The 20,888-nt window shown below is 36.2% G+C and overlaps 2 protein-coding genes across 11 annotated transcripts; one reads left to right on the plus strand and one right to left on the minus strand.

Annotated features, from left to right (window-relative positions):
• Positions 1 to 205: 205 nt before the first annotated feature.
• LOC117399814 (large ribosomal subunit protein uL15m-like) lies at positions 206 to 7,538 on the minus strand. 9 transcript variants are annotated; one of them, XR_004663359.2, is made up of 5 exons: positions 7,467 to 7,538; positions 5,981 to 6,138; positions 2,443 to 2,602; positions 1,052 to 1,142; positions 206 to 951 (listed from the first exon to the last, which is right to left on the minus strand). XR_004663359.2 is itself a non-coding variant. In XM_034920567.2 (3 exons), coding segments are annotated over exons 1-3 (315 nt in total). In that variant the 5' UTR covers positions 7,099 to 7,175; the 3' UTR covers positions 206 to 796. The 9 variants fall into 9 exon arrangements, 1 of the variants encoding a protein (XP_034776458.1); XR_009328429.1 differs by having other exon boundaries at positions 7,377 to 7,506; XR_004544154.3 differs by having other exon boundaries at positions 2,424 to 2,602; positions 7,241 to 7,505.
• Positions 7,511 to 19,462, plus strand: LOC117399709 (acyl-protein thioesterase 1-like). Of its 2 annotated transcripts, XM_033999057.2 has the most exons (11): positions 7,511 to 7,795; positions 8,092 to 8,570; positions 9,273 to 9,304; positions 9,929 to 9,994; positions 10,639 to 10,692; positions 12,038 to 12,085; positions 12,932 to 13,002; positions 16,025 to 16,098; positions 16,428 to 16,529; positions 16,756 to 16,932; positions 18,793 to 19,462. In XM_033999057.2, the coding sequence occupies exons 2-11, from the start codon at positions 8,502 to 8,504 to the stop codon at positions 18,844 to 18,846; spliced, it is 747 nt and encodes a 248-aa protein (XP_033854948.1). In that variant the 5' UTR covers positions 7,511 to 7,795; positions 8,092 to 8,501; the 3' UTR covers positions 18,847 to 19,462. The 2 variants fall into 2 exon arrangements, with proteins under 2 accessions (XP_033854948.1, XP_033854949.1); XM_033999058.2 differs by lacking the exons at positions 7,511 to 7,795; positions 10,639 to 10,692 and having other exon boundaries at positions 7,906 to 8,570.
• The last annotated feature ends 1,426 nt before the right edge of the window (positions 19,463 to 20,888 follow it).

Below are 20,888 nucleotides of genomic sequence, written 5' to 3' on the forward strand. Positions count from 1 at the left end.
CGTGGTTTATTTACTGAGCATTCGAGTGCTGTACACCTTTAGTTGATACATCAAAAACATTTGCACCAAATCAACCAATCCTAGCCCAAACAAACTTGTTGCACATATCCATCACTTGAATTTGCTTGGAATGAAATCACACCAGCAATCCAAGAAACAAAATAAAACTATTATGACTTTGCTGAACATTAACTTAAATTAGGACTTCTAGTCGAAACAAATTGTACTTCTTTATTTTGGTATTTGACACAGACATATGTGAAATCTTTAGTCAGGCTATTGACTAAAATGAAGCAAGCATGCTTGCCAACCTTTGATGTGAAGCCACTTGCTTTGAGGAGACTGCTGTTCACTTGCTTTGAGAAGACTGCTGTTCACTTGCTTTGAGAAGACTGCTGTTCACTTGCTTTCAGTTATACATGAAAAACAACTGGACCAACCAATCTGCTTTTTAAGTTTGTTTCCAAATCAGCTTCGTAGTGGATAGGTGCTAAAACTTCTGCAGTGGGTTTTCCGTGAAACAGTTTAGTCAGCTGCCATTAACGGACAACAGAGTCGAGAGCAGTTTGGCAAGTGACATAAAAGGGACAAAGATTTGACAAAGTTTCATGTTGTATTTTGGGGACATTGTTTTAATTTGCATACAAAACCCCCATTGCTTTCCTCAAGAGCGATAATAACTCAGTAGCTTTTCATCTGTGGGCTCCAGAATCTTCTTTTCAGCCATGTTTACCACCCAACCTGGAGTAAGACAATCTGCCGGGGGTCTTTGCGTGTGGTCAGCATGTGGAACTGTTCATCCTTGGTAATGTGTGGTAAAACATAGCCGTACTGGCTTTTTGGGTCTTTGCTGGTTCAGTGTGTCGTATGGAACCACGTCTTCTCCTGGAAGCATATGTTTTGGAATGGGCTGTCCCCTCATGAAGAAAGGTACAGGCTTACACAGGACAGCTAAAGAAAGAATAAATGTATGTAATAAATGCAGACTAGGGGGTTATGTGGCCCCAGTAGGGTAGTTCACAATTCTCTTTAAAAAAAAATCTTCTCTTACTTCAGCAAAACCCAGAGATAAGTGCAGTTTAGAAGAGGTACTGAATAGAGGATTTTCATTATTTAGCCACACCAATCTCTGCACAAACATACTGTAAGAGACAGAAAAACAATTTAGACAGTAGCTCTCCCAAACACACACACATCTAGACTACAACAAAAAAAATGTATATATATATAGACAGACAGACAGACTAAAAATAAATAAACTTTGTCAAGTAGCCAAACACGGATTTTTGCATCTGTAAGTAATAATTACAATAGAAGTATGTTAGATTCCATTTCAAAGAAATTCCTCAGTGGAAAAGCAATTGTAATGCTATATATATATACTTTTAATAACTAATGATGATTTGAATTAACAATGTATAATTACTAACAAAATATAGTCAGCTTAACAGTTAATGAGTATGCATGTTAGATTAAGAAAATACTGTAAGCAGAAGTCGCCTGGAGTTGATAAACAACTAAAAACAGAAGAGAGAACAGACTGCAAGAAGGGGAGTGGAGGCTAGTAGATAACAGGAAAGTACTGAGAACAAACAGTTTGTGAAGGTTGATGTGACAAAAGGCACAAACAGTTTGTGGGGCGTATACTGATGTTGTTTTGCATGCATGTATAAAAATGTTGTGTGAACTCTGCTGCGTTAGAGGATTTTGAATTTCTCCCCAGCGCTGTAAACACACTCTTGTGTGATTTCAATAAAGCAATCTCTGGTTTTGAAACTTGAACCTGGTGTGTGACATATCTCTTTTCTTACAATATACATACATTTACATAAACTTCTTGAATCATAGAAACCTGTTGTAATAATTCCACCATTCTTCTCTATTGCAACTACTGCACACTCTGAAGCCATCTGAACTTCAATGTTAACTTTAGCAGAAAAAGTATCAGCACCCTGAATGATATATATATAACATTTTACCATCATTGTTCAACGAGTGACAGCAGACAAAGACTGCAGACACATTTCAATGTTCAGTAAATCAATAAGTAATTCAAAGCAAATTGTAGTTTCACCAATTAGTTTCCAAATGTTCAAATCTTTAGCTATACTCAAGTCACCAAGTTTCCCAACAATACAGACTTGAAGAAATATTGCCACCTAGTGGTCACAATCACATTGCAATGTGTAGGCAAAATATTTTCTAAAAACTAGCAATCAATTGCAATATTGTAAAAATGACCCAAAGACTGCAGGTTTTCAGGCTAAAATGTTCTGTGGCTTAAAGTATTTATACTTTTGAAATTCATAAAAGTGAGAATATTACTCAAATTCCATTTACCACATTTTAAAAATCAGGTTCCAAATATGAGGCACTGAACCATTAAATTCATGTTTTACATCCAACGGAAAAGTTGACTTAACTGGTCCCAAAGGGTCCTACCTCCTCCACTAGCTGCACACCATAGTCCCTCTTCAGTGGCTGCACTGTGACCGCTCTGCCACTGACTAGTTGGGTTAGGTCAATAGGTTGAGTGGGATCTATTCTACCCAGATCTATTAGGTACTGAAGTCTGTTTAGACTTAAGGGCTGGTACTGAGGTCTGCGACAAAAAAAGAACAAAAATGAATACACTTGCAACTGAACTAAATATTCTCATTGTATTTTTTTATTGTATTTAGTGATTATATATATATATATATATATATATATATATATATATATATATATATATATATATACGTAAAATGGGTATTTTAAAATACTCTATCCTGATTGGTCAAAACAGGTCACACAGGGGTTTTGAGATTACAGCATACCACCATGGGTCAACACTTCTTTTCAAAAAGGGGCAAATCACTGGTAGATAGCCATACACCACTAGAATTTTGAAAATAAAAAAGCGGCAGACATATTAGAATTTATCACAATAAACATGACTGACGAGATTTACGTAAATGTTGATCTTTTGGAAACTGAAGTGTACATGAGACATTGAATGTGTGAATCGGACACCAATGATTAATTAAAGTAGTGAAAAAAGCTAAAGTAAGTATTCAAATCAATTTAAAAAAAAACCTCGCTATTCTGGTCACTCTCTGCTCCTTCTCCCTGAACTACAGCGTTTCCCTATCCCATTCTGAAAATGAATAGTTTAACAAAATTCTCTCCACATAAATGTGTCCAGGTACGATGGCATCATCTCTTCTGCTGTGCCCTGCATTGTTTTAAATTGTCTCTTAACACTGGCCCAGTAGTTCTCCACATTGTCCAGCCGTAAACTGCAAAATCAGTTTGTTAAGTAACCTCGACACTGTAAATCGGCAGCACAAATCTGGTATGGATACCTCTTGTTACTACCCCGGATAACAAAGGACGATTAAAAATGTGTGATTTAAAGGCAGATTCATTTGTGCTGTGTCATGATGAAAATAGTAATGTTTGACTTTAAAATGTAATGAACAAACCAAGAATTACATTAAGTATAATTAATAAAATAAAGAAAAACTGCACTATCAATGGCAATGTTAAATTCAACTAGAACTTTTATTTTTTTATATGAATTGTTTTTTTCTTATTTATTTTAATGCATTTCTGTTTTTATTTTATTTTTTAACTCATTATAGATCTATTTTTTCTTAGCTCAGCTATATATATATATTTATTCCCAAGAGATATAAAGTGACCAAGACCACCACCACCACCTTCTTATTATTATTCAGAAATAAACCTCAGCACATTATGGTATTAAAGTTTTGTGGTTTTATTTCGATTTTCCGTGGTCTTTTGCTTTATGTAAAAATAATGCACTTTCCTGATTTTTTTAATGTATTATACAATAGAAACAAAATAAACTATTGAAATTATGAAGAAGAAACTTGAAACAGACTTTAATAAAAGTAGTGGTACGACAACGGAATTTGTGAGTGTGGAGTTATGGGAGACTTACTTTATTTGTTACGTGGATTATGCTAATTATGAAAAACATGTAATCTCTATTTATTGTAATCATGCAGAATCCACCAATTTGTAGAAAGCGACTGGTAGATCAGCTGTTCATTTACAGAAGACGAGCCAGAAGACACACAACGCGTTTAAAAATAAAAATGAAACTTCAACTAAGTAAACTAAAAGGAACTGAACATTGAACTTAAGTTAATATTCCAAATAAATATTCAATTTAAACAGGATATCATACAGATTGGAACCAACACATGTACAGGATAAGCTATATAAATTAAAGTCATTTTTAACCTAATAAATCAATGAATAAAACACTAAATGAAGAGTTGGATTTATAATGTATTTTTAATTAACTGAATATATGCCAATTTCATCATTTAATCATTCACAAAATGAGTTACATTACATATAATTGTGATATCTACTGCGTTAATTAATGTAATAATTTTTTAACTAACTAATAGACATACCTGCTGTGTTAACAATCTTGTAACAATTGTCAGTCGCCCTGGATAAGGGCGTCTGCTAAGAAATAAATAATAATAATAATAATTAAGGCTAAAACGAGTAAGAACAGTTTTAGAAACAGAAAAACTGACAAATTTCTATGAAAAATAAAACATCTGATAGTTTCTTATGCACCACTGTGGGAGTGTGGGAATTCACCGGACACAAGATAGAAAGTGTAGTTGAAACACCACGCAAGGTGCACTTTATTATTTTCAGCACAAGATGGCAGTGTGCTGCTGGTTTCCTCCCAATAGCATCGATGGTAAAGGAGGAGCAGTATACTTCTTGCACACACAGGTGCATCAAATAATACTATAAACAAAAGCGAAAGTAAAAAGGAAAATAAAACACAATAACAAAACGACAAATAAATGTTGCTGCTCTTGCAGTGTTCCCCCACCGTCGCTACCTGCATTGCTTGGCCTGCATGTTGCTATTCCCTTACTATACTGTAACAAAAAAACTGAACGCAGTAGGGATTCAAGGAAATGCATGCACATGGATTAGGGAGTGGTTAACATGTAGAAAACAGAAAGTACTGATTAGAGGAGAAACCTCAGAATGGAGTGAGGTAGCCAGTGGAGTACCACAGGGATCAGTATTAGGTCCTCTGCTATTCCTAATCTACATTAATGATTTAGATTCTGGTATAGTAAGCAAACTCGTTAAATTTGCAGACGACACAAAAATAGGAGGAGTGGCAGACACTGTTGGAGCAGCAAAGGTCATTTTGCTATTTTATCCCTGGTGAGTACCTTTTTCCAGAAGTGAAAGTATTTCCAACTTTTTTTCAATTGTAAAGCACAACTCGCTTTCACTTTCCTGTAGCTATTTTGCATAGCACTGTACAGTGGGCAACGTTGCTGAAGAGCTTGATTATGTTCATCTTTTATTTATTTAAAACATGTTTTTTAATAACCACCATATCATTTTGCACAAAGTAACTTCTAAAAAAATATATAGGTTTTTTGTTGTGTTTTTTGTTAAATGAACCTTTAAGAAACAAACTATTCTAAAAACATTATACTATCTGAAAATATCAGAGAGGCTTTCTGAAAGTGATTTTGCGTTTGTAGTCTGGATTTTCTTTTTTTTTTATTGAATTGAATATGTATATAATTCTATCTCCACTGACAAGTTTAATTACAACCATTGTTTGATTGAAGAGGACATTTAAATATAAACATTTCAATATATACTTTGGTGTGTACGTGGTTTTTTTTTTTTTTTTTTCTTTGTAGTTAATGAAGTTTTTGCGATGTTAAAACGTTATTTGCTTATTTAGGGTTTATTTGCTTAGAAAATACAAACCAGGGCTGTCAGTATACATCAGAATGTAATATAAAGAGTTAGTGTGTGTATGTAGATATGGTTTAAACGCTGACAATGCATAGCATTTAATCGTTCATACAAATGTACCAAAAGCACATCCCTAATTATATATATATATATATATATATATATATATATATATATATATATATACACACACACACATTAATCTCACCTGTGGCCCTCATTGTATCCATATTTTGGAATAACAAGGTAAAACAGGGTTTGACCGCCTTCAAATCCAAGTCGAAGGCGATTTCCTCTCTGTCTCTGTCCTTTGTGGCCTTAACCAGTTCTATTTCGTCCATGAGCACCACAACCCCGTCCTTCCTCCTGAAAAAAAAAAAAAAAAGTCATAACATAGGGTAATTACTGAGATGAGGTTGAAATCCATTTGACCTGCAGATGTCTCATCTTTCAGCCAAGGTCAGGTGTGACTAAAAGTCCTAACATCTCAAACTGTCATTGGCGAGCACCATTAGTTGGGTTGCTGGGTGAAAGTGATCTCATATCACATTTTATTCACAGGATGTTTTTATTTTTCACGCAGCCTACACGCCAGTCCACGGCGCAACCCCCACCATAACGAAGTACATCCCTGCAGCTGCTGTACATTTTAGACATAATATAAATATAATGAAAAACTTGGTAACCATGAATGATTTATTGGTTTCTGAAAGGAAAGTCTATATTCGGTTTTTAGTTTAAGCATAATGTGGCCCCATTTTTGAGAATAGTCTAACACGATACCATGTATTCATAGCTCAGTTACTATTTCTAGCTTTTACATTAATTTAGTTTACTTAACTCATCTCTGAAAATGTACGTTTGCTCCCAATTTAGCCATTATAACAGGTGCATTCCACCTAATGGATCCTGTTAGAACAGAGTTCCGTTTACAACGTATTGAGGAGGCATGTCCCTGCCAAACATCATGAACTTTAATGGGGAATTTGGTTGAAACTGACTCGTTTATAACGTATATACCGTTTAATAAATGCAATTTCCCTGTTTCACAGGCAGGTCTTTTGCGTTTAATACACACAGTACTGTTTACGTACAGCTTTCCTGTTCCACAGGTAGATATTTTGCGCCAATAAGGTACACCCGGCACAGTAAATGCCCTCACGGCGCAATTTGTGACGTCGGGCAGTTAAAACATTTACTGTTTACTTTTATTCTTCTATGTTTTTGTTGACACAGCCGTTGTCTAGTTTAAACGTATAACGTATGCAATTTTAATAACATTTATCAAAAATATAAATTCATAAAATTGTACTATACTACTTACATTGTACGGCGCCAATGGTCGTGTTTCGTACAAATTTATAAACGCCCCTTATTTGGCAGCTAAGCTTTCTTGTATTGTTTATATTTAAGGTACTTATGTTCGCTATTACAATATGCAGCATTTCGAATTGTGTTTACTACGTACTTGGTTTATTCCATTGTCCCTTGGAGTCTTTATTGGAGTCCACCTGTATAACGTACACTGGACGTATGGGAATGTATTGCATACAAAACATTTCCTAAGGAATACAAACGCCATCACTGTTTAAAAATAACCTCACTCGCGGCCTTCTAGTTCTTGGCTCCTGTGTTGGGTCTGAGGTTTGCAAGTGATATCCTGGGTACATTTCAGAGAAGGTCCAGTGCCTTACCAGGGGTGTTTCTAGAAAAATACATGTTACTCTCTCTCCAACAAGGGCAGAGAATCGACCCACGTGGTATACATGGACAACTGCTTTACGGTCATCCCACTCAACGATGAGGATTACGACACCATCTGGCTTTATTGTTACTGTAGAGATAGATCGTTTTTATTTATGAATTATATTTGCAATCTTCATCGAAGCTAGTGTGTCTAAAATTTGGTACTGACAAGTTGTGAAACAGATAGCAAATTATCCAGTAGGAATTAGAAACCGCGGAATTCTGTACTGGCTGTGATCAAACGTATTACTTAGGCGTTTTCCTTTACAAAGAAAAGGTGATTTTAAATTAGCTCGTAACATATTATCGAAAAGGGTCATATATATATATATATATATATATATATATATATATATATATATATATATATAATTAAAAAAACTAAGATCGAATCAAAGTGGAGAAGTAGATGGGAAACACACTTTGATCCAAGTTAAAACAGCGTGGTGGTGTGAGGCAGTTTATACTGTATGGCATAAGACAACTCGTCAATCAAGTCTATCAATTTTTTCGAAACGCTCTTGATATCACCGTCAATGTCTAGAACTAACCAGTGCAATATTGTACACACAGGGTTTTGTTTGACAACGATCTGAACCAGCAATGCTGACACCCCTTCAGCAGAAAGTGGAGGTTGGCTGTCAATCAGAATAGAGCAGAGGCGGGATTTCCCAAATGTGTGCCAGTGCGAGATCCAGATGAGGAGATAGGTTGTTTACCTCGTCCGCCCCCTCGCTGCAAACTTCACATTACGAGAAGGACAAACAGGCATTATTTGAATTCAGCGACTTAGCCAAGACATACATTGGTCTTTGGCCTATAATAGTATTGTCCTTGTAATATAATTTACAATTGCACCAGCATTGTATTAAATAGCCTGCATATAATCCCTGACCACGTTTTGAGTCAGCGTTATTATTTTAACCATCCATAGAAAAATATAGATTGATTCTCTTGTTGAATGTCAGTTGTCAGTTCGGTGTATGTGTGGTAACAACATGTCAGCGCCGCTTCCTGCCATAGTCCCCGCTGCTCGGAAAGCCACTGCTGCGGTAAGTTGTGCTCGGTGCATTTGAAAAACTGGTCTTAGTCACTACAATTCATTATTGTTTTTGTTCTGTATCGAGGGGGCGTCACGTGAAATTGGTGAATAGAGAGACAGCTGGCTGTAGTGTTTTAACGTGTGTAGTAAGATCAGTTGTCTTGACTTATGACGTTCAATTATAATGGCATTACAGATAAATACATTATTATACAATTCCTAGAGTAAATATCACTGCAATCAGATGCCTCGATTACGGCGTTTTAGATTAACGCTTTGTATTGTTTTTAATAAAAAAAACTAGACAAAGCATATGAGATAGTTACCATTTTTTCCCATCAGCTCTTGTTACAACAATGTGGCTATTTAAGTTAACATAAAATAAGAAAGTATCCTATCCAGTTAATAATAGTTTTACTGGCATAAATAGTAGGCAGAGACTGGACTAATGTAGTTTCAAAACACAGTGGTGTATCCTTGCAAAATTATAAAGCAGATCAGTAAGTTTAGTTATTGAAGGCTTATTTAAAACATTTTATAACCAATTTTGTTGAAGCCATTTGAAGAGGACTCATCTCATCTTGTAATCATTTACATATATTTGGATACTTTATCATGATTTTATAACCATTGTTAAAGCACAGATATTTCATAATTAGTATTATTTGTCCTTTAAATATCGGTTCTAATGCACCATCCTTTTACCTTAAAGGTTATATTCCTGCATGGACTTGGGGACACTGGGTATGTATTGGCTACATATATATATATATATATATATATATATATATATATATATATATATATATATATATCATAATGGTCAAATTAACATTTATATAACCCTTGTAAAATTAGAAAAGCAGAATTAGAAATTGCCCTTGTCATGATAGTCAGGCTTGAGAGTGCTTCACCCTCAACGCAGTGACTGTAGCGACCAACCTTTTCATCAGTTTTTAAGTACAAGAAAATGACACACATGTAAAAGGTAGTTAATTTTTTTCGGGGTTAGGAACAGTTTGTTTCAAGATAAGCAGCACTGATGATAAATCAGCCACTTTAAATAGTTTAATATGGAGGTATTCTATCCTGGAAACATGGTCTGGCTCTGTTGTAGATCCACACTTTATACTTTAACTCTTATACTGTTTTAACTTGTATACTGTAAAACAACCCTAAAATTTGAATTCCTAAACATTGTTTCATAAAAGCAGAAGACAGACCCATATAGTCTTTTTGTAGTTATTGGTGGAAAACTTACTTACATATGTTAAATACATAACAGATATACTTTATTATTTTCTTGAGGAATACAAACTTATTGGCACTGAGTTTTCTTTTTATTTAATGTTTATTTTCTGTGCACAGACATAGCTGGGCAGAGATGTTTGCAGGGATCCGAACATCTCATGTGAAATACATCTGCCCTCATGCGTAAGTATGTCTTTTTTATTGTAACAAAACAGCTGGTGCAGCATTTTTTTATTCTGTACCTCACAGCTCATCTGCCATGGCGCAGAGCATATGACGTCGGGTCGTTGATTTGCCTATTTCTGAACACTGCTAGTCTGTAGCTAACACAATAATTTGCAACAGCATTTATCCAATTATTATGGATGAAGAAAGTCAAATAGAATGGTACTTACATGAACCGTTGAGGTCGGACTACCCCAGTTTAACTTTGTGAGGCAACGATAGTTCAGATGAGGATAACAAGGACAAGTCTGCAACCAGCTTAATCCGAGAAAACTGAACCAAGAAGGGGCCAAATACATGGTGCATTTGTAGTAAGTGTGTTTTGCAGAAAACTGACAAGGAATGTCGGTGTTGTCAGGAACATGAACTGCTTGCTGACGATTTAAAGATGTTAAATTTAAAATGCATTACTGACAAGGCTGAACTGGACACCTACATCACTCACAAACCAACAAAATGGCCTATACTGACGCCATAACCAAGCGCCAAATGAAGGGACCTGTATAAATGTGCTAATATCACGTGTCATAAAAATATAGGCTTAATTAATTGCATAATAACTATTTGACAAATGTTTCAATACATTTTTTTACCCCCTTCAGGCAGTATAGGCGTATCTTTACTAGATACATCCACCGTGGCAGCTCCTGGGGAAGGCACGTAAGACGACCCCTACCTTCTTGTTGTGTTGAGTATAGCCACAGAAAATAATAATAACACAAATACGTGAAACAGTGAAAAACTGAAGAGTAACAATTCCCAAACTGGAAAACGATAATAAAGAGAAAGCAGAATACTTCTCTTTTTTCTATAATTCATACAAGTGTTCTACTTTGTCAAGCTTTTGTAAACGGCTACAACTGATATAAAGCACATCAAAGTGTGCAATAAAAAGCCTGTAGTACTTGTATCTCGGGCTTCTGGTGACGTTGACCTTCGGTCTCGTCATTTATCTTGCCCACTTTGATGCAGTTTATTCCTTATTGTTAAGTACAATCGAGTTCTATACAATGACCTATCTTTTGATGATTTTGTCATGCTAAACGATGAGCCGGCCTTTGATGTGTGACGTTTTCTCCTTGTGGGCAAATATTGTTGGCATCACATTGGGTTTTACCCTCGTCTTGCATTCATACCCCAGAAGCTCTTTGTGAATGTTCCTTTCAGAGCATTCACAAAAGAATTTCGGTGTATGCCCTGTTCTCAAATTATGCAGTTATTTTTTTGCTTTGATCGGCTGTTCTGAATTAATAGGCTTTGGCGCACAAAATAACTTTTTTGTCTTGTTTTTACGCTTATTCAAGCCCCAAAAGCATTGCACTCCCCATGTCGCACGATATGTATTTTCACAGCTGTATCCCATAAACCCATGCGCACAACTTTTGGCCTATCAGGGAAATCAACGACTTGACATCATGTCGCTGCCTGAAAGGCTCCAATATGTCAGCTCCCTCAAGTGTTACTTGATCCAGAAAGTGAAAACGTTGCTAAACGCGAGACTTGTTGACCAAATTGGTGCAGTAAAAAGCATTTATTGGATATGCGGAGCACTTGGAGAGCTTTTGTTATTTTTGGGTACAGGTACCCTTTAGGTCTACCTTAACATGTTTCTAATTGATTCACCAAATCTGCAAACCAGCTGTCATCTAATTGTGTTATTTTTAATTAAGAATGGAGCAAAACTTTGCACTCAAGCAAAACTGTCCCAGTTATGTAAGAATCTCTCACCTGCCAATGCCTGTAGGTAAAATGCTGTAGTAGCACTTACTAGATCATTATCTCATGCAATATTAAGCAGGTTTCTACTTATGAAGTGCAGCTCAGGTTTATATTAAATTAAAACATGTATTTAAAAGAATTAGAATACATTCTAAATAGGGTTTGCTTCAAGTTCACAATGTTATAAAATGAACAACAACAACGTGTACAGATTTTAAAGAAGCACTTTACAGAATTGCCTGTTGTATTGAGGGATTGTTCTGCTCTTCATTTTCATTTTAGGCCAATAATGCCTGTTACGTTAAATATGAACATGGCCATGCCTTCTTGGTAAGTATATCACCTGGCTTTTGAAATCAGTTTTATTATCTAAATGTATGTTATTAAAAAATAAATAACAATAAAATTGCATGAAAGTAGAGTGTTTTGTCAGTTGTGTATGAATATAATTAAGGAGCATATTTAACAGTTTTGGAGGTAACAGCAGACTGCCTAATTGCACTCTCTTCAAGATGGACCATAAGTGTGTGTTTACCTGTTTTGACAGCTGAAGTTAGGGGGGGGGGGGGCGACGACGACTTGTGTATAGTATAATGTTAAAATATTTAAATTTAGACACAATGCTGCAAGAAGAGAGTTCTGCACACTAGAGTAATTTACACAATTACATAATTAACTTAAAATGGGTTAAGACAGATCAGGTTTCTGCTTTCTTGAGTTGGCATATGCTGTATTTTAATAAATTCCACCATTAAAATCTTTGTTGCCTTAGGGGAAAAAAGCACTAAACTGTGTGCATTGCAGCATTACAGATCATATGGAAGAGTTGACAAAAAAATTGGGGTTTGACACATTTTCTCTCGTAGTACAAATGTGTATACGTGGTTTGTGTGGTGATACTTCTGTAAAAGGAACACTATATATTCTTTAATTTGATTTACTGATTTGACCATATTTTCAGACACTAATCTCCTGCACTGTAAACAGGAATGGGTTTATGCATACTGTGTTAGGCTTAAGCAGTGTTATCTACATGTAGGTCTGATTTAATCTATCAGTATTGAATCAGATACAGCATTTAGTGACAACAAAAAAAAACAATCACAATAAAACAAATTGGCAAGTACACACGTTATTATCTAATAAACTAGATCCATTTTCTTATATTTTACACAGGTTTGATATCATTGGACTTAGCCCAGATGCAGAAGAAGATGATTCTGGAATCAAACAGGCAGCAGAAAACAGTAAGTAGCTGTGGAAGTGGAGAGCATCTTTTCTACATGACTAAAATAATAATCAAGATACATTACAGCACAGATTTGTTTCAGGTCTTTGCTGGAGAGATAAGTTAGAACCAAGTCAACCATGGTCCACCAGTTGTTAATTTGTGACCTTACCAGCGATACACCACAGCTTGCACAGAGCTCTCATGCTGCGAACAGATTGCTTTTCAAGGAATACCCATCATTTTGACGTGTGACCACTTTCCCACTGCCAAGGTCTTTTACTTGCGTCTATCAATCACTAGACCCAGGTCTGGCACATTAACTTCCACTTCATCATTCTGTAACACAAAAAAAGTTTAAGATCTTCTCTACAGTACTTTGTACAAGGATTTGGTTGAATGAGAAATATTATTGCATGGCTTCATGGTGCTGCTAATGATGAACCAGAATAGTATTTTAAATGGTACAGGAGAGGATAAATGCATAGGTCCCCAGCCTGCTATGTCTATTCTGTTTAATGTACTGTACTCAAGAAAGAGCAGAAAAAACATCGTAAAGAACAGTAAGTTTTATTCAATAATTATTTTCCTTATGATATAATAATCCGCTGTGCCAAGGTCCCTAGGGATTCTCAATCTGGCCCTGCCTAAGTAACTCTTCCTTACAATTCCTCATAGGCGGAGCGTATAAGAGGCTTGGGGAGGCTAAGCCTCCCCAAAATAAATTGCCCAAATCCTCACAAGAAATTGTTCTGACCAACACAAAAAATATTTGTGAGAGAAGAAGATTGATTGTTTTTTTTTACCGCAAGTGCGTAAAGCAGGTCTAACAAACATATTTCTCGTTTTCCTACTGCGCAACTGCCAGACTGCTAGGGCTGGGATATCAAAATCAACACTAGTGTAGATACAGGATTTAGTTGCATTTCAGTGTCATTGGAGGAGACAATGCTTGGCTGGTTTAACGTCAATTCTTCCCACCGATCTGAGCCCCCCATACCGCTGCAGGAGGCAGCCGACGAAAACTCTGCATCCTTTTTACTCATACTCTTGCCTCTTCACAATTTCTACATTTATTTGAATTGCTGTTATCTATGCAAACTGCTTGATCAGAATCTGATTTTACAGAACTTGTGGCAAAATATTTTCGTAGCATAATGTCTGTTTTCACACACCATCGTTTTTTGAGAATTTGATAACTGACGCCTACAGTCAGACCATACTTCCTTCGATTGTTTGAACTAATGCCACCTATCAGAACACTGTTTGTGGTACCAGATTATGAATGTTTCTGAAGTTTTTTCTTTAGATTTTTCCAGTCCTTCAATCCATTTTCAGTGAAAGCGGGGTCTTTTGAACTTCTAAAAAAGTGTCTGCAAGGAAAGCAGAAAACCGCATCTGCCTGCTTACTGTACTCTAAATATGAAAACGTATTTTAATATTCTGATGAAAATGATTGGTTTTGCTTACCAAAGACAGTTTTCGGATACACAGGTAAACAAGGCTGTGACGGTCCTGTTGCAGTATCACCAAGGTCCAAAGTACAGGATTTAGTTGCATTTCAGTGTAATTCGTGGAGACAATGCTTGGCTGGTTTAACGTCCATTCTTTCCGCCGATCTGAGCCCCATATAGGTAGTTGAAAGTTTACGGTAGGAGTGCAGTTATTTTTTTTTTGTGCAAATATAGGGTATGATATGCAAATTTGAAATACGTTGAATACCCCTTGATTATAAGTACGATAGTGTGTGTTTAGAAGCTTAATAGTCAGTATTAATAATTGATTTAAATTGGTGTGTGATGGAAGTGGTGTTTGAAATTGGTGTAGGTACTATAGGACTGCAGAACAGGTTAACAGATTTAAAGCGTTTAAAAAACAGTGCAGGTTGTTATCCTTACTGTTTTTCTAATTTGCTTTAATAGGCATAACATGTTTTAAAGTACAAGCTAGTGCTATACTAAACTTAATTTATTTGGTTGCCTTATGTTGGGAAAAAAAAGGTAAATATATATGTAGCATCCTTGAGTGGTTTTGAGGTCTGTTTTGTGCTATAAATTATTATACAGTACAAGTTCTCAAAAAGACGCAGGAGAACGAATCTGGATTACAGCTTTTATTTGTGTCCGTCAGTCCGACTATTTTTTAAACTCAACACAATGAATGAAACTTAGTATTCAGACTCGCTAATAACAGAGTAATAAAAAAATAAGAATTCTTAATGTGTGTGTATATATATATATATATATATATATATATATATATATATATATATATATATATATATATATATAATGCGTGTGTATCTTAATGTACATCGTTCAGTTTAATAAATGCAGGGGGGAAAGTGTGGAATAGCCTCCCCAAACGAAAGACTCATGTGCCGCCTGTGCAATTCCTTAATCTAAGATAATAAATTAATTTAGTACAGATAGGGTCCCCGATATCTCAACCAGTAAAAAGCACTGCCACTCAGCCAAGAAGTTTAAATACCAATTTGGAGGGGGCTCCCGAGTGGCGCTCCGCGTGGAGTGCAGGATGCGCCCTATAGCCTGGAGATCGCAGGTTCGAATCCAGGCTATGTCACTGCCGACCGTGACCGGGGGTTCCTAGGGGGCGGCGCACAATTGCCCAAGCACCACCTGGGTAGGGAGGGATTAGGTCAGCAGGGCAATCCACGTTTCACCACGCACCAGCGACCCCTGTAGCCGATAGGACGCCTGCTGTTCTGCAGTGGAGCCGTCAGATCTGTATGTCCTCCAGCACTATAGGTCTTGTGGCTCGGATTGGCAGGAGCACGTTTCGGAGGACGCGTGTTCCAGTCTCCGTTTCCCCGAGTCGCCAGGGGGTTGCAGCGTTGAACCGGGATACAAATAATAATTGGGCATTCCAAATTGGGGAGAAAACCGGGGTAGAAAATTATTGGCGACGACTACGTTTTTTAAATTTAAAAAAAATATATACCAATTTGGGTAAGAAAATGGGAGTAAAATTGACATGTGGTTCTTTCACAACCATTTAGGTTTTGTTTTTTTTTTCCCCAGTAAAGGCACTCATAGACCAAGAAGTAAAGAACGGAATTCCTTCTCACAGAATTGTTTTGGGTGGATTTTCACAGGTAAAAAATATGTCTAAATGTAACTGATAAAGGGCCTACATTTAATAGCACCTGGGGAGGCTGGGTGTGGATTGGTTTAAGTTACTTGAAATATGTTTTCTTAGTATTCTATCAAAAGAACTGTTCTAAGTGCAAGAAAGAACACGTGGCTCAGATTTCATTTGTCAAATAAGACGTGGAGAATCTCTTTAAGAGGTACCCAATTTTCATTAATGATTGTGTGCAATTTATTACAAACAAATCGAAGTTTTCTTCCAGACAAGTATGAGGGTGAAGTAAATAACGTTTTTTTTCCATTGTTTTTTTTTTTTTTTTTCATTTTTGAACAGGGAGGTGCATTGTCTCTGTACACAGCCTTGACATCTCAACAGAGACTGGCAGGTGTGGTAGCACTAAGCTGCTGGCTTCCACTGCGTAGCTCTTTTCCACAGGTACTATACCTTTTTAACATAGCTGATGAGAACCTTCATTTATAAGTTAATTTACACAAGAAACCATAATCTGCTTTGCTTCAGCTTTTATGAATTGTGTATTTATTTATTGCATTTGATTCCTCAATTACTACTTAAATATAATGAAATATGAAAATTTTTATTCATTAGCTTTACATTTGATTTACTGCAGTATATTCTTCATCTCAGGCTGTTTTGCTTGCAGGCAGCAGCCAATAGTGTGAACAAAGAAATCAGCATCCTGCAGTGCCATGGGGAGGCTGACCCTCTGGTACCTTTAGTGTTTGGGTGTCTTACTGTTGAGAAGTTAAAAAGTATTGTCTCTCCAGCTAATATCAACTTTAAGACATATCCAAGAATGCCACACAGTTCCTGCCCTCAGGTCAGTATTTTAATGTGCAAAATCTGGTGTAGTTTTAATGATTAAGGCCCAGATTTCCCACCTCTCTTTTAGGATAAGGATGCCTAGTAAGTGTTGAAATTCCTATTTGATTAAATAAATTATATAAGCCAGTTATGCCAGTTTAGGAACATGTAATATGATCTTTTTTTATCCATCCCTTACTTTAAAGCACTGTGGAAATAATGTTGGGCTTTTATGGGGGTATCAAAATTCTGTAATTAGCTGTGTTATTCCTCTTAGCTTGTTTCATTTAAAGTCCCTTCTGGGCATAATCCATAATGGATTTTTTTGACAAGACCTTCCCAGGAAATGTGCATAGCCAGAATCGGGTGGGTGTATGTTTATCTAAAAATGTATGTGTGACATCCACTATACTGAACAAAACAAATAAAAATGCTATTATTCAGTTATTATTTGATTATGAATGCCAAGTAATTGAAAATGTACATTCTAGGGGAAAAAAAGATAGGACTAAATGAAGATACCTGTTTCCATTGCCTCAATTAGGCTGTAGGACCCAAGTGTGTGTGTGTGTGTGTGTGTGTATGTATAGCTGGTTAACTGACCAAACATTGCTAAATAATTATTTTTTAGATGACCAATTATCACCAAACACACTCCTAGCCTTTTATCGATGTTTCGGATTGTATGTAGTTATAAGTAGGGCTTCTGATTTTCGGTTTTAACTGATAAAACCCGATAAAACACCCCCGATACAAAATAAATGAAATCGGTGGATAGCCAATAAACACCGGAAAACACCGGAAAAACTGTGGAAATGGTTAATCAATTCATGCTGATTTTACCCTTTTTCTATTAAAAAATAAAACCTACTACAAGAATAATAATACATACATTTCCCAGTGCTGCTGGGCAATGTCCCGCCTTCCTGACTTGCATCTATCATTGATTCGTTCTGAATATTTTAAACCCGCCCCAAGTACTGAGTGACAGCACATTCCTACATTTCTATTGGAGACTCTGCTTGCGAGATTTAAAACGAGATTACAACCAGGATGGAGGTTTGTTAGCAGGATTTAAAGCTATATTACAGTTAAGATGCAGAGGATTTAAAACAGAATTGTATCGAAATGTACAAAAATGCCTACACACAAAAACCCCAGAAGAATATGCCCGTGACCATAAGGATTTCATTGTGGAAGACAGCGAAGGAAAGAAGGTACAATTTAATTGTGCAAGTACTGTGGATTTACTATTATACATATCTTGACAGAAAAAAAAGAAAACGCTCAAGCATTTTGGAAAGTAACCAAAAACACTAATTTCATACAGTATATCAATAACGAAAGACCCGAAAAAAACGATTTACATAAAATTTGAAAATAGTTAAAAAAAATAAGCACCGAAAAATACAATTAATAAAACCCGAAAAACAGAAGCCCTAGTTAGAATCCAATAAATCTTTGATTTTATATGACTATCTTTAACCTGTACATGCACTCATTCACTTTCTTACCAAAAGAGGTACGTCATCACTTTACGCCGTATCCACTTAATGGACATGCAAAAATCACACTGTAGAGAACGTCAGAAGTTACACCGTAAACCGTTTGGTTTATTAACAGTCAATACACATAACAGCCTCCTCTCTGGAGGCCATTTGATTGTTGTTTCCAACATGCATCTATATTTATAGTGTTACATGGACAGATCGGTGTATATCTAGTGTGACACATGCTACACAGTGAACACGATAACTGCCTTGATTCTGCAATAATATTCACCAGACTTTTATTATGCTGATTATGTGGTTATGAGGACCCTCTGTATGCACCAGTACTGGTTCTGGCTTACTTTTGTGTTATTTTTCCCCAACAGGAAATTATGGATATCAAGCAGTTCATTGAAAAGCAACTACCTCCAATCAGTTAATGACACAGCAGAAGCCTTTTGATAATGCACCAGCACCAGCGATGGACTGACTCTGAATTCTTCCACTTACCTGTGCCCCCACTCTCACCCCCAACTCGGCAATACTCTAGAGACCTTGTTTTTACACTTGCTGTATGTAGTGATCATGCAGTTAAATTGTGAAAATGGTTACTTTATGGTCTTTACACTACAGTGTTACAGAGAGCATATTTAGGTGGTTTGTGCCTCATGACATTTGTTGTGGCTGTAACTGCTGGCTTTAAAATATAAATGTTTTCTTCTTCTGGGTAAACATTTTATATTTTGATCACAAGCTGTACAGTAAGCTCAATATAACATGTATAGATATACATTTTCAGTGTGAGGAACTAATGGAACAGTAAATGTAACAGGAGAACTGAATTTTTTGTTTAACCCATTACTATTAACACTAAACTTTGTGTTCAAATGAAAGATGTTGACCTTTTCAGTCAGTTAAAAAAAAATGTTTTGAAGTAAACATACAAAACAAAAACATTAAATGTACAATTAAATGAATACAAATTAATAGGCTTCTGCGTATTTCTAATGAGAATGTGTACAACGTAATTAAATTGCTATCACCCCTTTACTAATACATTATGTGTTCTGCATCAAATTATTTTCTGTTCTGGTTTTCACATCCTGGTAACTTTTTAAAACTGTGAAATCCAAGAGCTCTTAGAATCATGTCTAATTTCCAAGTACATTTGGTACACCAGAGGGTAATCATTAACTTGTCACCTTCCAACACTTTTCAGTAGAATGGTACTGAAGCTCAGCCAAATAAGTCAAATTAATACCAGCGAGTTTCAGAACACCACCAACAAAAAACTCCCAGCACAAAAAATGAAACAAATTAATCTAAATCTGGAAAACAATTATAAAGTACATTGGAATAACGAAATTGAATCACACAATAAATTACAATGCTATCTGGCCCTAAAAAAAGAATTTACCCTGGCAGAATATCTGGTCAGGGTCAAAAACACAAAACATAGACAGATCCTGACCAAGTACAGACTCAGTGACCACAGCCTGGCCATCGAAACTGGCCGGCACAAAAAAACCTGGATTGCCAAAGAAAAAAGGCTGTGCTGTCACTGTGATCTGGGAGAGGTAGAAACAGAAATGCACTTCCTGTTGTCCTGCCCAAAATACACAGAGATACGGGAGAGATATATCCCCCAATTCAAAAAACAAATGGCAGAGTTTAACCTCCTCTCCAATTCAAGTAAAATCCCCATCCTTCTAGGAGAGGAGGAGCGAACTTCAAATCTAGCAGCACAGTATGTGTCTGCCTGCCACGACCTGAGGGACAGTGTGTGACACCATGCATACACGACCATGGGTTACTGGTGATAGGGAGGGAGGGTGGAAAGAGGAAGGGAGGTAGTTATATTGTTCAAAGGGAAGGGAACAATGGTTTTTTGTGTTTGTTATGTTCTGTAATTGTATTTCTGTTTTATTATTTCTGTTTTGTATTATAAAAGCTTTGGCAATACCTGAGCGCTCGTCATGCCAATAAAGCATTTTTTAATTGAATTGAGAGAGAGAGAGAGAGAGAGAGAGAGAGAGAGAAGTGTACAAAGACAACAGCTTCCACGGTCCAGGATCACAGTAGCTGAGTAAATGTTCATCCAATCGGATTTAGTCTTTTCACAACCAACACCCGCCCACTTGTTTATGTCAATTCCGTTATAGGATTTGATTTGTATGGTCCTGTTTTTTTTTTAAGATGTACGCGTTTTTTGAGTTTGTACGCACATTTTAAGATGTACGCGGTTTTTTGAGTTTGTACACTAATTTTAAGATGTACGCGTTTTTTTGTGTTTGTACACACATTTTAAGATGTACGCGTTTTTTTTGAGTTTGTACGCACATTTTAAGATGTACGCGTTTTTTTGAGTTTGTACACTAATTTTAAGATGTAAGCCTTTTTTTGTGTTTGTACACAAATTTTAAGATGTACGCGTTTTTTTTGAGTTTGTACACACATTTTAAGATGTACGCGTTTTTTTGTG

The sequence above is a fragment of the Acipenser ruthenus genome, chromosome 4 (assembly GCF_902713425.1).
Source record: "Acipenser ruthenus chromosome 4, fAciRut3.2 maternal haplotype, whole genome shotgun sequence".
In the NCBI taxonomy this organism is placed as follows: domain Eukaryota; kingdom Metazoa; phylum Chordata; class Actinopteri; order Acipenseriformes; family Acipenseridae; genus Acipenser; species Acipenser ruthenus.

Bases quoted from the DNA above. Each gene is read 5' to 3' on its own strand.
- LOC117399814 (XM_034920567.2), bottom strand. The intron at 952-5,980 runs GTGAGATTAATG...TTCTTTCTTTAG, and splicing joins GGATACAATGAGGGCCACAG to CTGTCCTGTGTAAGCCTGTA.
- LOC117399709 (XM_033999057.2), top strand. From the start codon at position 8,502: ATGTGTGGTAACAACATGTCAGCGCCGCTTCCTGCCATAGTCCCCGCT. The intron at 10,693-12,037 runs GCACGTAAGACG...TTTTCATTTTAG, and splicing joins CGTGGCAGCTCCTGGGGAAG to GCCAATAATGCCTGTTACGT. The intron at 16,099-16,427 runs GTAAAAAATATG...ATTTTTGAACAG, and splicing joins TTTTGGGTGGATTTTCACAG to GGAGGTGCATTGTCTCTGTA.